The following is a 16,898-nucleotide window of genomic DNA, read 5'->3' as shown; positions in this document are numbered from 1 at the left end:
TATGATATGCCGCCTATGCATTGCCATGTACCGTATTTATCGGCCTATAACACGCACCCCCATTTTAACAGGGAAATTTAAGTTAAAAAATACTTTGTTTTCTTCTGCACCTCAGTTTGGTCCCGTCCCCTCCAGTGCCACATCATTCCTTCCCTTTTAACAGTCCCTGTGCCGCATTTACCCCTCTCATCGCCACCCCCCATGTCTCATCATCCCCCCATGTCTCATCATTTCCCCCTATCATAGACCACCACTAGCCATACAGACATTAAGCCTTAAGTGCCTCCCCCCACCATAATTTCCCCCTGTCTCCTCATCCCCCACGCTGTCTCATCATGCCCCCCATCATTCCCCCCCTCATCATTTCTCCCTGTCTCATCATCCCCCACCCTGTCTCATCATCCCCCCATCATGTTTTTTTTTCCTTTCCTGGCTGCGCTTATGCAGGCCAGGTCAGGTAGGGAGTCTTGCGGGCTGCGGTCTGTGAAGCAGATGAATGACGTCCTCTCCCGGCTTCTCTGCGTGGCGTCAGGAACGTCACTTTTCATTTCCTGCAACCGCCGCAAGTCAGAGTTCGGAGTGTGGCGACTACAGGAAATGAAAAGTGACCTCACTGATGCCGCGCAGAGAAGCCAGAAGAGGACGTCACTCATCTGCTTCACTGACCACAGCCCACAAGACCCCTGCCTGACCTGGCCTGCCAATTCGCAGCCAGGTAAGGAAAATAAAAAAAACAATAAAAAGCCGGGAAAAGGGGGAATGATGAGGGAGGGGGGTGGTAAGAAAAATTTTAAGTAAAACTGTCACTTTTTTTCTCCCGCACTATCCACAGGTACTGTTGGATAGTGCGGGAGATGCTGATTAAAATGAGCCCTACCTTGTCCGGATCTGCGTGGCCAATCTCCCGCAATTGTAGTTTTATTATCTGTTGAAATCTTCCTGTAATTGGCACAGGCGGGCCTTTGGCGCTTAACTGGCACTGACGTCAGCGCCGCTTATGAATATTCATCCCACCTCCTGCCAGTTAGGACCGGCAAAGAGAGGGAGAAATGGAGGGAGGGGGAAGGAATATTCATAAGCGGTGTTGACGTCAGTGCCAGTTAGCGCCGAAGCCCCGCCCCTGCCAACACATAAGAAAACTACAATTGCGGAAGAACGGCGGCACAGATCCGGACAAGTGGCAGTTTTCCTTTAAAGCAATGCGGGGAGGAGACACCGCAGAAGATTTATCGGCGTATAACATGCAGGCAGGCTTTTTGCCTTAAAGGGGTACGCCCTTGGAAAACTTTTCTTTTTTAAATCAACTGGTGCCAGAAAGTTAAACAGATTTGTAAATTACTTCTATTAAAAAATCTTAATCCTTCCAGTACTTTTTAGGGTCTATTTACTACAGAGGAAATGCTTTACTTTTTAGATTTCTCTGATGTTGTGACCACAGTGCTCTCTGCTGACCTCTGCTATCCATTTTAGGAACTGTTCAGAGCAGCATATGTTTGCTATGGGGATTTTCTCCAGCTCTGGACAGTTCCTAAAATGGACAACAGAGGTCAGCAAAGAGCACTGTGGTCATGACATCAGAGAAATCTAAAAAGTAAAGCATTTCCTCTGTAGTATATAGTCCCTAAAAAGTACTGGAAGGATTAAGATTTTTTAATAGAAGTAATTTACAAATCTGTTTAACTTTCTGGCACTAGTTGATTTAAAAAAAAAAAGTTTTCCATGGGAATACCCCTTTAAATTTAAGTTTTAAAAGTGTTATACGCCGATAAATACGGTATTTCCGAGCGGTCCTAGTGCTAGCAATCGTATGTATGCGCTCCGCTGCAGGTGGAATGTCTGCATGGAAATTTTGCGTATACTCCATCGTATGAACATAGGCCATGATTTACTACTGTAAACTAGACATGTCTGCTCCAAAATTTGTGCGTGATTAAAAAAATAAATAAAAAAAAAAAAACACTAACTCTCCATTTCATTTTACTAAGAAAACTTGAAAAAGGGGTCCATCAGGAAAAGTGGGCGTGGCCACCAAAAAGGGTCCATGTCCCTGACAATTTAACAAAACCCCAACATATTTACTAAGATTTCCACAGAAAATGTTGTGGATTTGAGCCAAAGAAAACTCTACAGATCAGAGCATGTGTAAAAGAAGCAAAATGTAGGGAAACCTTTGTAAACGCACAAAGAAAACTACACTCCACTCTTAGTAAATCAGGCCCACAGTGTTAAGGGGATTTTCCATGACCCTTGTTATTCTTAATTTTTAACTATGGTAATATCCTAGCAAAAGTGATCTCATATCAAGAACTTACAAGAGGACTTGCATGACAAGGGGAATTGATACACTGTCATGATCTTGTTAAATGTTATAATCCTTACAGTTCATTGCCCCCATCATAATAAACCACCCCCTGGCATCTGAAGCCACACAAGGGAAAACGTCCTTCCTCACTCTGCTAGCAGTTCAGTGTGTGAGATGAGCTATGATTGGCTAAGACTGCACACAAACCCTCAGCACTCAAGACTGCATTTCCTGATTTTGGACTTCTGCCAGGTTAGCAGGAATCCAAAGTTTGTGCAAGAGATAGGAGGAAATGTGTTCTGGCCACGTAGGGAGACACCTAGCGGCAGCTTTTTTTAAACACAAATAAAACATAGAAAACTTAATTTTTGTTTAAAACAAAGTACATTAGAAATAATTTTTATTTACCATAAGGAGTGCAATAGCAAACATTTGATTAATGACAGTGCCCATTTAAAAGGAGTTGTCCAGTAATGGTAAAATGCTGTATCCATTTTTGCAAAAACAGCACCACTCCTGTCCACAGGTCATGTGTAGAAAAGTTTTTTTTAATCCCGCTGTCGCTAAATTTTTGACCATTCATGCCCACTCCCGCACGATGTCTTCCACTCTCGCCTGCTAACATGTTTGTCCAATCCCGTCCACTGCCACTAAAATGTCCCCCCTCCATGCCGATCTCCATTTTAACACACCTTACCCCTTTTTAATCCCCTTGTGCCATTTTAATAGCCCATACCCCACCCCCTGTACCATTTTAACATCCCCCCCTGTGCCATATAACACCCCCTCCTTCCCCTGTCCTGTGTTCTCTAGTGGGCTTCCACAGGCTCAGGAGCAGGTTCACGGCATGTCCAACGACCTTTGCAATTCAGCAACGAGTCATGCCCCTGACATCACGCGGGAGGACGTCACTTTTCAGTGGACGCTGGACCTGCTGTGACCCTGCATCTGAGCTTGCTGGAGCCCATGGGGGACACAGGACAGGTAACAGCAAGAGAATCAGAGGTAGGGGGAAAAGGGTGGTGGGTGGTGGAATTAAAATAAACTGGCAGCCACGGCGGCTCACTGATTCAAAGTGGCAGTGGCTTGTGCTGCAGATCCTGGACAGTGCACTGCAGCCACTTTAAATTAGAGGTGTCACTAAATTTGCAGAAAAGAAAAAATAGAAAAAAAGACTTCAGCTCACCCTTTTGAGAAGGTTGCAGGTGGAAGGTGTTAATTTGTTGGGAGCACGAGAGCTTGTAGCCGAGCCATATCCTCGGGTAGTAACTGGAATTCAAGGAAGGACTGGTGGGGGAAGGGTATCTCAGCTCCACTTGAAGTAAAAGGTATTCTTTAATAAAGTTCCATTAAAATAGAAAAATAGACAAAACAAACAAAATCACACGTGCATGGTGGGTTAAAAAACGCACGTCACCGACGCGTTTCGGGCTGCCATAAGCCCTTAATCCTGGTGCATGTTACTGCCAGTACTGCTAGTTTATATATGCTGAAAATCAAGATAAATTTGCAGGCTGTCATAGGTCTGAGGTGTGGGAGAGTGCAGGATTTGCAGGACCCGCAGGCATAGCACACAGCAGCCTCATTACCACACACACTTTTTTATTGGGTCCCACAGGATCCCAATACAGGGCTCTAGTGTCCAGCACTGGTGCACAGTCCCATTCACTTTAATGGAGCTGAGAAGCACCTGACCGCCCACAGCAGCCCCATTCCCTCCCACACGTTTTTTTATTGGTTCCAGTAGTATGCCAATCTAGGACTCTAGTGTGTAGTACTGGACCACAGTCCCAATCATTTTAATGGAGCTGAGTTGCAATACCATATACAACCTGTGCACAGGAGTGGTGCTGTTTTTGCAAAATAAAAAAGCAGCGTTTTTTCTAATAATTTAATTTATCACTTCGGAATCAGTGATGATAAGACTCCAACATATTGTTCTCTTTTCTTATTACTGAAAGTTTTCTCATACCCAGTGATGTAAGGTGTCTGTGGTTCTTCATCATAATGTCCTTCTACAGATCCTTGTTTCCTTCTGAATGCTCCAACTCCTTTATGAAAAATAGAGAGTAACATCATTACCATTAATGAATACAATTTATTAATTGCAATAAACGAGACACACATGACATGATATATATTACATCATGATCGGGAACTACTACGTAGGTCACTGCTGCACAGAGCGATGATCGCTCCATTTCTTAATGGTCAGGACTACGGGGCCGGTGTATTGTGACATTACAACTCCGCCCTGTGTGACGTCCCACCCCGCCCCCTCAATGCAAATCTATGGGAGGGGCGTGATGTCACCATACTCCAGCACCATAGTAGTGACCAATCATTACTCTGTGGAGCAGACACAGACGGGTGCTGCAAGCGAGATTGCGGGGGTCCCCAGCGGCTAACCCCTGCGTTCAGACATCTTATCCCCTTTAAGGCTTAGTGGGAAATGTACTAGAATAGCTTTCCTACTTTCTGAAGCACAAGACCTGTAGCAGTACAGCAGTGGAGAAAGTATTGGGAATGCTAGGTCTGTTTCTCCCCTTGGCGGAAATTACTGTTTGTTTTAGTGTTGAGCGGCATAGGCCATATTCGAATTCGCGAATATTCGCGAATATATGGACGAATATTCGTCATATATTCGCGAATATTCGCATATTCGTTATATTCTCGTTTTATTTTCGCATATGCGTAAATTCGCGTATGCGAAAATTAACATGTGTGAAAATTAACATATACAAAATTAGCGTACACGAATATTCGCATATACGAAAATTAGCATATGCGAATTTACACACCAGTCTCACACAGTAGTATTAGTGCCTTCTTTACACCACACAAGCTGGAAGCAGTAATTACGAATATATAGCGCTATATATTCGCGAAATTCGCGAATTCGCGAATATGCGATATTCGCGAATAATATTCGAATTGCGAATATTCGCGAGCAACACTAGTTTTGTTTATATATGAAAACTGTGATCAGTATGTTCAAGAACCTGATTAAGTGCTCAGACAAAGTACTTAAGAAATGTGTCATTAAATTTCATTGTACACATATTTTGTATTATCTAATAAAATTATTTGATTTAAAAAGCAGTCTATACACACAGGTGACACTCTGCTAAAATATAAAGTACTGATTGCCAAGCCTGTATAAGTGTTTAAATTTGTGTACCCTTAAAATAACTCAATATACGACCAATAATGTCTAAACCTTGCCAACAAAAGTGAGTATACACCTAAGTGGAAATTTGTTCAAACTGGGGCCAAGGTGTTAATATTGTGGGGGCCACCATTAATTTCCAGCAGTACCATAAAGACCCACTGTCATTGTAAACATATTTTTTATATTGTGCAGACTAAATGATAACATGACTTAAATAGTTATTAAAAAGGATACATTTTTAGCTTTAAAAAAAAATCTCAAAAATTGCCACAAATAGGGGCCACACAAATTACTTTGGATATCAGCCATAAGGTGAGCCTGTAATGTGAAAAAACTAGGGGAGAGCTAGGGATGAAGCCACTTTCCCCGTCACTCCGTGGAAAACCTACTGCCGCCCGCAGGGACTTTGCAAGAAGAGGCGGGAGACTCAGTTCTTTGCATGGAAGATCAGTGAACAGCAGCTGCCAAATTTTGCCTGAGATTTAGACTGCTTTAAAAGTAACCTAGTTAGTGAGCTGTGTGAGCGCTTGGTGTGTATTAGCAATTTCAAAGTAAAGCAAGTTCTAAGAGAGTGACTTAAAATTTCTTCCAGTAGTTATCAGCTGCTGTATGCTCCACAGAAGGTTCTTTTCTTTTCAAATGTCTTTTATGTCTACCCACACTGCTCTCTGCTGACACCTCTGTCCATGCCAGGAACTGTCCAGAGCAGGATAGGTTTGATATGGGGATTAGCTCCTGCTCTGAATTGTTTCTGACATGGACAGAGGTGTCAGCAGTGAGCACTGTGGTCAGACAGAATACAAATAAAAAAAATAAAATAAAAAATAGAACTTCCAATGGAGCATACAGCAGCAGATAAGTACTGAAAAGATTTTTTTTAATAGAAGTAAAATACAAATCTGTTTAACTTTCTGGCACCAGTTAATAAAAAAAAAAATTCCATCCGAGTACCCCTTTAGGTTTACCATGTCCTCAATGTTTGAAAATGCGATCCAATGTACATCTTATGCTATGTACGCATTTCTTGAAGAGCCGTTTAACCACTTAAGGACCTAGGGCGTATGGATACGCTTTGACGTCCTGGTACTTAAGGACCCAGGGTGTATCCATACGATATCGATCAGCAGGCACCCCGCGCAAGACCCCCCCATGTCGGCGATCGGCGCAAATCGCAAGTGAATTCACACTTGCGATTTGCGCCTATTCCGGGTCATATGGGTCTATGGTGACCCGGAATATAAGGGGGATCGCGGTTGTCTAAGACACCTACGATCCCCCTAAAGGGATAGGAGTGAGGTGGCAGCGGTGCCACCCCTCCTATCCCTGCTATTGGTGGTCTAGACACGACCATCAATAGCAGATCGGGGGCGGGGGGGGGGGGGGTCAACTTTCATTTTCCCCGTCCTGCCCACCAACAATAGGCGGGGCAGACCAGGGAAACGAAGATGACCGAACGCCAAAGTCTACTTACCCGTCCAGAGACAGCGGGCGACGGTAATCGGCGTGGGCGGCATGTTGTGCGGCAGAAGAGGACGGCTCCCTGGATCCTACAGAAGCCAGTAAGTTGATCTGGAGGGCTACAGTCTGTAAAGTGGTCTCTAAACTCTAGCCCTCCAGATGTTGCAAAACTACAACTCCCAGCATTCCCAGACAGCTGTTTGGGCATGCTGGAATATGTAGTTTTGTAACAGCTGGAGGGCTACAGTTTGAGACCATTATACAGTGGTCTCTAAACTATATCCCTCCAGATCTTGCAAAACTACAACTCTTAGCATGCCCATACAGCTCTTTGCTGTCTGGGCATGCTGGGATTTGTAGTTTTGCAACATCTGGAGGTCCACAGTTTGGCGATCACTGTGCAGTGGTCTATAAACTGTAGCCCTCCAGATGTTGCAAAACTGCAAATCCCAGCATGTCCAGACAGCAAACAGCTGTCTCGGCATGCTGGGAGTTGTAGTTGCGTACCCCAGCTGTTGCATAACTACATCTCCCAGCATGGCCTCGGTGATCAGTACATGCTGGGAGTTGTAGTTTTGCAACAGCTGGAGGCACACTGGTTGGAAAATACTGAATTAGGTAACAGAACATAACTGAAGGTTTTCCAACCAGTGTGCCTCCAGCTGTTGCAAAAGTAAAACTCCCAGCATGCACGGTCTGTCAGTAATGCTGGGAGTCGTAGTTTTGAAATAACTGGAGGTTTGCCCCCCCCCCCCCATGTGAATGTACAGGGTACATTCACACGGGCAGGTTTCCAGTAAGTCTCCTGCTTCAAGTTTGGGCTGCGGCTAATTTTTCGCCGCAGTGCAAACTCCTAGCGGGAAACTCACCGTAACCAGCCAGTACGAATGAAACCTAAAAATACTACGCTAACACATAATAAAGGGTAAAACACTACATAAACACCCACTTACACTGCCCCACCCCCCCCAATAAAAATGAAAAACGTCTTGTACGGCAGTGTTTCCAAAACGGAGCCTCCAGCTGTTGCAAAACAACAACTCCCAGCATTTCTGGACAGCCACTGACTGTCCAGGCATGCTGGGAGTTTTGCAACACCTGGAGGCACCCTGTTTGGCAATCACTGGCGTAGAATATCCCTATGTCCACCTATGCAATCCCTAATTTAGTCCTGTTAGTGTAAAAATATAAACATTTTTACACTAACATGCTGGTGTTGCCCCATAATGTTTATTTTCACAAGCGGTAAACGGTAACACAATTTCTCCTGAGTACGGAAATACCCCATATGTGGGAGTAAAATGCTCTGAGGGAGCACAACAGGGCTCAGGAGTGAGAGCGCACCACGTACATTTGAGGCCTAAATTGGTGATTTGCACAGGGGTGGCTGATTTTACAGCGGTTCTAACATAAAGGCAAAAAAATAAATACCCACATGTGACCCCATTTTGGAAACTACAAAACTCACGGAACGTGACAAGGGGTATAGTGAGCCTTAACACCCCACAGGTGTTTGCCAAATTTTCATTAAAGTTGGATGGGAAAATGAAAAAAAAAAATGTTTTTCACTAAAATGCTAGTGTTACCCTAAATTTTTCATTTTCACAAGGGAAAATAGGAAAAAATCCCCCCAAAATTTGCAACGCCATTTCTTTTGAGTAAGAACATACCCCATATGTGAAAGTAAAGTGCTCTGATGGCGAACTACAATGCTCAGAAGAGAAGGAGCGCCATTGGGATTTTGAAGAGAAAATTTGTACGGAATTGAAGGCCACATTGTCAGGAACCGGACTGGTATGCGGGTAGTGGATCCTCTGTGTCAGTGAGGCAATGACGCGGACCGTACCAGGGGACCGGTTCTAAGAAGTTACTGGTTTTCACCAGAGCCCGCCGCAAGGTGGGATGGACTTGCTGCGGCGGTAACTCCCAGGTCGTATCCACTGATAGCGAATCGACCTCACTGACAGCTGGGACGGGCGTGGTACACAAGGATAAGGTGAAGGCAAGGTCGGACGTAGCAAAAGGTCAAGGCAGGCGGCAATGATTTATAATCAGGGGCAACGGCAAAGGGTCTGGATACACAGGTTAGGGATACACACAAAACGCTTTCTCAGGGCACTAGGGCAACAAGATCCGGCAAGGACAGGAAGGGGAAGTGGGTTTATATGTGTAGGGATTGATTGGGACTGATTGGACCAGGCGCCAATTAATGGTGCACTGGCCCTTTAAATCTGAGAGACCCGGCGCGCGCGCGCCCTAGAGAGTGGGGCCTTGCACGCCGGGACTGAGCAGGAGGACGGGGCAGGTGAATGGAACGGGATGCGACCCGCGGGCGGGCACGTCCCGCCGTGTGGATCGCATCCCCGCCGGGGGGGGGCACAGAGCAGCGCTCCTTGTCAGAGAGTCTGACCGGGGCGCTGCAAGCAAGATCAGAATGCTGTGAGCGCTGTGGGGGAGGAGCGGGACCCCGAGCGCTTGACGTTACAGTACCCCCCCCCCTTAGGTCTCCCCCTCTTTTTGGAACCAAGAAATTTGTGGATAAGCTCCTTGTCCAAAATATTGGCCTCCGGCTCCAGGACCTCTCTTCAGGACCACAATTTTCCCAATCAACAAGAATTTTTTTTTACCTTGGACGACCTTGAAGGCGAGGATCTCTTTGACAGAGAAGACATCAGAGGAGCCAGAGACAGGAGCAGGAACAGTGACCATGGGAGAAAAGCGGTTAAGAATGAGAGGTTTGAGAAGAGAAACATGGAAAGAGTTAGGAATGCAAAGAGAAGAAGGAAGATGGAGCTTGTAGGAGACAGGGTTGATTTGTTTTTTTATTTTAAATGGCCCGAGGTAACGAGGACCCAGCTTGTAGCTAGGGACACGAAACCGTATGCATTTGGCAGAGAGCCACACTTTGTCACCAGGGGCAAAGACAGGAGGAGTTCTTCTCTTTTTATCCGCATGTCTCTTCATGCGAGAAGAGGCCAGTAAGAGCGACTTTTGAGTCTCCTTCCAGATAGAGAAGAAGTCCTGGGTTAATTCCTCCATGGCAGAAACTCCAGACGAATTAGGAATGGGGAGGGGGGGCAGCGGATGACGGCCGTGTACCACAAAAAATGGAGATTTGGAGGAAGACTCAGAATTTTTGAAAATGTACGAGAATTCAGCCCAGGGCAGAAGGTCGACCCAATCATTTTGACGGGAGGAGACAAAATGTTGCAAGTAGTCACCAAGAATCTGATTCACTCTTTCCACTTGCCCATTGGATTGGGGGTCATAGGAGGAAGAGAAATTCAATTTGATCTTTAATTGATTGTAGAGTGCTTTGCAAAATTTCGAAACAAATTGGATGCCTCTATCCGAGACGATATGCGTGGGAAGCCCATGAAGACGAAAAATCTGCAAAAAAAAATTGCTTCGCAACTGTGGCGCAGAAGGAAGGCGAGGAAACGGGATAAAACGGGCCAATTTGGAAAAGCGATCAATGACCACCCAAATGACAGTGTTGCCATGAGATAAAGGAAGGTCAGTGATGAAGTCCATGGCTATGTGAGACCAAGGCTGTTCAGGCATCGGCAGAGGAAGGAGAAGACCTGCAGGCTTCTGGCGTGGAGTCTTGTCACGTGCACACACTGTACAGGCTCGTACGAAATCGGTCACATCTTTTTCCAGGGAAGACCACCAATAGTGTCGGGCAATCAACTGCATAGATTTTTTTATTCCAGCGTGACCAGCCAGATGGGAGGAATGGCCCCATTTGAGAGTACGGAGGCGAAGACGTGGAGGGACATACGTTTTTCCTGTAGGAATTGGCACCAGAGAAGCAGGAGCAGAAGAGGTCAGACACTCAGGAGGTATGATGTGCTGAGGAAGAGTCTCGGCTTCTGAGGCATCGGTGGAACGTGATAGAGTATAAGCCCTGACATTCTTGTCTGCAGGACGAAAATGGATTTGAAAATTGAAGCGGGCAAAAAATAAGGACCATCTGGCCTGGTGAGGATTTAACCACATGGCGGATTGGAGATAAGACAGGTTTTTATGGTCAGTGTAAATGGTGATGGGGTGAAGGGATCCCTCCAGGAGGTGTCTCCATTCCTCAAGTGCCAACTTGATGGCCAACAGTTCTCGGTCTCCTATAGAATAATTTTTTTGAGGAGGCGAAAAGGTTTTGGAGAAAAAAACGCAAGTGACGTTTTTTCCCTTGGCGGAGGAGGCGTCAAACTCAAGGAAGAAAGGCTTTCAGAGGATCTTGCCTGGACAAGACTGGTGCAGAAGCGAAGGCGGCCTTAAGGCGAGTAAAAGCTTCATCTGCTTGGGGAGGCCAGGACCTCGGATTCGCGTTTTTCTTTGTCAGTGCCACAATAGCAGCATGATGGTGGAGATGTGGGGAATAAACTGACGATAGTAGTTGGTGAATCCAAGGAAGCGCTGGATAGCACGGAGTCCAGAGGAGCACGGCCAATCCAAGACCACGGTGAGCTTGTCAGGATCCATTTGAAGATGTCCAGAGACCAGGTACCCCAGGAAAGGAAGACAGCTGCGTTCAAAAAAGCATTTTTCAAACTTGGCGTAAAGATGATTTACACGAAGGCACTGGAGCACTTGACGGACATGGAGCCGGTGTTCCTCAAGGTTGGAGGAAAAAATTAGGATGTCGTCTAGATAGACAACAACATAGGTATACAGTAAGTCCCTAAAAATTTCATTGACAAAGTCTTGAAATACTGCAGGGGCGTTGCAAAGGCCAAATGGCAGGACGAGATACTCGAAGTGACCATCTCTGGTGTTAAAAGCGGTTTTCCACTCATCTCCTTCTCAAATTCTGATGAGGTTATAAGCGCCCCTGAGGTCGAGTTTAGTGAAAATTTTTTGCTCCGCGCAGACGGTCAAAGAGTTCCAAGATGAGACGGGTAACAGGAATGTTGAATCTGTTAATAAATGAGGCTTCAATAAAGTTTCCTGCAGATCCTGAGTCCAGGAAGGCCACCGCAGAGAAGGAGGAATTAGCGGATGGAGAAATCCGCACTGGAATAGTCAGACATGGCGAGGATGAATTCACACCTAGTAATGCCTCTCCCACGTTAACTAGGTGTGTGCATTTCCCTGACGCAGAGGGCGAATAGGGCAGTCCTTAAGGAAATGTTCAGTACTAGCGCAGTCCTCTCTTCTTGGGTCAGGCGAGACCGATCCACTTGCATAGCCTCCTCGGCGGGAGGCACAGGAGTAGGTTGCAAAGGTCTCTGGAAGAGAGGTGCCAAGCAAGAAAACCGCCTGGTGTGAACAAGATCCTTTTCTTGGCGGAGCTCCTGGCGTCTTTCCGAGAAACGCATATCAATGCGAGTGGCCAACTGGATAAGTTCAGGCAAGGTAGCGGGAATTTCTCCTGCGGCCAGAACATCTTTGATGTGGCTGGATAAACCTTTCTTGAAGGTCGCGCAGAGGGCCTCATTGTTCCAAGCTAGCTCAGAGGCGAGGGTGCGGAGCTGGATTGCGTATTCACCCACTGAAGAGCTCCCTTGGACGAGATTCAGAAGAGCCATCTCGGCAGAGGAGGCACGGACTTGCTCCTCGAAGACAATGCGTACTTCGGAGAAGAAAGACTGGATGGAAGCAGTGGAGGATCGTTGCGGTCCCAAAGCGGTGTGGCCCAGGACAAGGCCTTTCCAGATAGTAAACTGACCACGAAAGCCACCTTAGACCATTCTGTGGGGAACTGGTCCAACATCATCTCCAGACATACGGACTCTAGAGGAAGTAGCGACAGCTCGGAATGGAGGAGATGCTGGAGCTGGCGGAGGAGATGGTAGAAGCTGTGAAGGCAGAAGCTGCTAGAGCATTGCGGCCAACTGCGACAGCTGTTGTCCTTGTTGGGCGATCTGCTGAGACTGCTATGCAACCACGGTAGTGAGGTCAGCGAGACTTGGCAGCGGCACCTCAGCTGGTTCCATGGCCGGATCTACTGTCAGGAACCGGACTGGGATGCGGGTAGTGGATCCTCTGTGTCAGTGAGGCGATGACGCGGGCTGTACCAGGGGACCGGTTCTAAGAAGTTGCTGGTTTTCACCAGAGTCCGCCGCAAGGAGGGATGGACTTGCTGCAGCGGTAACTCCCAGGTCGTATCCCCTGATAGCGACTCGACCTCACTGACAGCTGAGACAGGCGTGGTACACAAGGATAAGGCGAAGGCAAGGTAGGACGTAGCAAAAGGTCAAGGCAGGCGGCAATGGTTCGTAGTCAGGGGCAACGGCAAAGGGTCTGGATACACAGGCTAGGGATACACACAAAACGCTTTCTCAGGGCACTAGGGCAACAAGATCCGGCAAGGACAGGAAGGGGAAGTGGGTTTATATGTGTAGGGAGATATTGGGACTGATTGGATCAGGTACCAATTAATGGTGCACTGGCCCTTTAAATCTGAGAGACCCGGCGCGCGTGTGCCCTAGAGAGCGGGGCCGCACGCGCCGGGACTGAGCAGGAGGACGGGGCAGGTGAATGGAACGGGATGCGACCCACGGGCGGGCACATCTCGCCGCATGGATCGCATCCCTGTCGGGGGACACAGAGCAGCGCTCCCGGTGAGCGAATCTGACCGGGGTGCTGCAAGCGAGGAGCTGCACTGCGAGCGCTCCGGGGGAGGAGCGGGACCCGGAGCACTCGGCATTACCCACTTGTGTTTACAAAGCCCCCATAGTGCCAGAACAATGGACCCCCCCCCACATGTGACCCCATTTTGGAAACTACAACCCTCATGTAATATAACAAGGGGTACAGTGAGCATTTACACCCCACAGGTGTCTGACAGATTTTTGGAACAGTGGTCCGTGAAAATGAAAAATTGAATTTTTCATTTGCACAGCCCACTGTTCCAAAGATCTGTCAAACGCCAGTTGGGTGTAAATACTCACTGCCCCCCTTATTAAATTCTGTGAGGGGTGTAGTTTCCAAAATGGGGTCACATGTGGGGGGGGGAGTCCACTGTTCTGGCACCACGGGGGGCTTTGTAAACGCACATGGCCCCTGTCTACCATTCCAAACAAATTCTCTTCTCAAAAGCTCAATGGCGCTCCTCTTCTGAGCATTGTAGTTTGCCAGCAGAGCACTTGACTTCCACACTTGGGGTATTTCCATACTGGGGTTACAAATTTTTAGGGGTGATTTTCTCCTATTACCCCTTGAAAAATGTAAAATTTAGGGGGAAAAAACGGCATTTTAGTAAAAAAAAATTTTTTTCATTTACCCACTGAACTTTAACAAAAAGTTGTCAAACACCTGTGGGTAGTTAAGGCTCACTGTACCTTAAGGGGTGTAGTTTCCAAAATAGTATGCCATGTGGATATTTTCTGCTGTTCTGGCACCACAGGCACCTGTTCTGGCACCACAGGGGCTTCCTAAATGCGACATGCCCCCCAAAAACCATTTCAGCAAAATTTGCTTTCAAAAAGCCAAATGTGACTCCTTCTCTTCTGAAATAAAAAAGCACGAACGGATGCGCTCCATAGTGTGACACCAGAGTACAATCGGTAACGCTATGTGTGAACTGCGCTTACCATATGAAGTTGTACTGCAACCAAGTACAACAAGGGATCAAAGCGTATCATCAAAGTGTCTCTGCAGCTTCTTCCCGCTGATAAAATCACGATAAAAGCAGAAAATCTCCAAACAACAGGATGGGATGGATAGGAGCGCTGAGACCAGGTAAGAGCTTAAAAGACTTATTCCCACAATGCATGTCCTAACATGGGGTATTTCCATACTCAGAAGAGGTGGGGTTACAAATTTTGGGGGTCATTTTCTCCCATTACCCTTCAATCAAAACAGAATGACCGTAAATTCAGGAGTTAGTCCGGCGCAGAGAGGAACCATCAGGGAGCCAGATAAAATCTACGGATTTATTATATGCAACGTGTTTCGCTGCGCATGCGCAGCTTCATCAGGCATAACAAGAAGAGGCTGGCAACAGGTATATATACCCCCAGTAATTAACCTTTTAAATGCTTTTTAAAAGTTATTACATAGAATTACATATATACATATAAATATAAAAATATGCAAAAAACAAACAATAGGCATAAATGCACGAACAGGAATATCACAATAATAAAGCAATAAAACAATAATGCAAACATACAATAAAACCGCAATGAACATATGAATATCACATGCAGTGTGAATACACACCACATATGACTCAAAAGGTCACACCACTTGGAGAGATATTTCTCCAGAGTGTGTAATATAGAGGAAAGCGTGTGAACCTTGAGGATGCTGTATGCATTAATTCAGAAAACGATATTATAAAATAATTTATATAACAAATATGTATATAACTGCACCATCCCCATGGACAGTAAAGAAGACAATACATAAGAATATTACAAAAACAGGAGTAAGGGAAGGAAGAATAAAATAAGAAGTGCGGTATTAAATACTGCACCTGGCCAAAACGCAATATATGAATACTCTTAAAATAATAACAAGATCAAAAAAGATCAGACTTTGAATACAGCGGACTATATAAATCTGTGGAAAATGACCACACAGAGATTCCCGCATACAGAAAAGAAATAAAGCCTAAATAATAAAACCTAAATAATAAACACTTACAAAAAAAAGAAAATTATAAGCATGTAACACTACACAAGGCATACATATAAACCCATTTATATAACGGAGAAAGTGAGAGACAAAATAACAATACCCTGATTAAGATGCTCCAAGATGAACAGCAGAGGGGGAACGACATAAGGCATGTATTAATGTTGTATGTAATATTATGGTAATTAATCTATTAAATTATTAAAGAAGTGTGATGTTATAAACACTAATCCATCAAATTATTTGACTGTGTCGATACATTCATTAAAACCTTGAGGGTGCAATGTGTGTAGTTTATGGATCCAGAATGATTCACGGTTATTTAATCTTTGTATTCTGTTAGGTAAATGGATGGGGATAGTTTCTAAAATGATTAATTTCAATGTTTCAGTATTTTTTTGATGATGAAGAGTAAAATGTTGGGACAAGCTATGTAACATAAAACCATGTTTTATGTTCCATCTGTGCTTGTTCATCCTGGAGCGACATATTGGCGGCCGCAACCACATGTTAATAGATAAATAGCAAATGTAGTGCCACAATTTAATGAGCCTTTTATTTTAAATGTTTGTTGTGTGGAATAGGAAGAAAAAGTATCAGTTTGAATAATCCACTCGCAACAGAGGCAGCGGCTTTTTCTGCAGGGGAAACAAAGGGGTTGTTAAGCCGAGCGCTCCGGGTCCCGGCTCCTCCCCGGAGCGCTCTCAGTGTTCGTCTCTGTGCAGCTCTCCGGTCAGACCCGCTGACCGGGAGCGCTGCACTAGTGTCACCGGCGGGGATGCGATCCGCGTAGAGGGACGCGCCCGCCCGCGGGTCGCATCCCAATCTCCTCACCTGCCCCGTCCTCTGTCTGCTCAGTCCCGGCGCACGTGGCCCCTCTTTCTAGGGCGCGCGTGCGCCGGCTCTCTGAGATTTAATGGGCCAGTGCGCCATTGATTGGTGCCTGTCCCAATCAGTACCTGCACCTGTGCCTTGCTTATAAAAACCCACTTCCCCCTCCTGTCCTTGCCGGATCTTGTTGCCTTGTGCCCTGTGAAAGCGTTTAGTGTGTTCCCAAGCCTGTGCACCCAGACCTTCTGCTGTTGCCCCTGACTACGACTCTTGCTGCCTGCCCTGACCTTCTGCTACGTCCGACCTTGCGCTTGCCTTGTCCCTGTGTACCGCGCCTGTCTTAGCTGTCAGCTGGGGTTGAGTCGCTATCGGGTGGAACGACCTGGGGGTTAACTGCCGCTGCAAGTCCATCCTGCTTTGCGACGGGCTCTGGTGAAAACCAGTAACCCCTTAGACTCCGTTCCCCTGGTACGGCCCACGTCATCACCCCACTGACACAGAGGATCCACCACCAGTGTCCTCGCTGCTTACCAGTCCGGATCCTGACAG

General features: G+C 46.2%; 1 protein-coding gene across 9 annotated transcripts in view; it reads right to left on the bottom strand.

Moving 5' to 3' along the window:
* The window catches only part of LOC130282600 (gastrula zinc finger protein XlCGF26.1-like), a 381,272-nt gene that overhangs the window by 186,175 nt on the left and 178,199 nt on the right, over positions 1–16,898 (bottom strand). For all 9 annotated transcript variants that reach the window (XM_056531000.1, XM_056530995.1, XM_056530993.1 and 6 more), the window contains one exon: positions 4,275–4,353. In XM_056531000.1, coding sequence (XP_056386975.1) covers positions 4,275–4,308 — 34 coding nt within the window. In that variant the 5' untranslated portion in view covers positions 4,309–4,353. The remainder of the gene's footprint in view (positions 1–4,274; positions 4,354–16,898) is intronic.

The sequence above is a fragment of the Hyla sarda genome, chromosome 7 (genome assembly GCF_029499605.1).
Source record: "Hyla sarda isolate aHylSar1 chromosome 7, aHylSar1.hap1, whole genome shotgun sequence".
Classification (NCBI taxonomy): domain Eukaryota; kingdom Metazoa; phylum Chordata; class Amphibia; order Anura; family Hylidae; genus Hyla; species Hyla sarda.
This window is presented reverse-complemented; position numbering and strand designations above follow the sequence as displayed.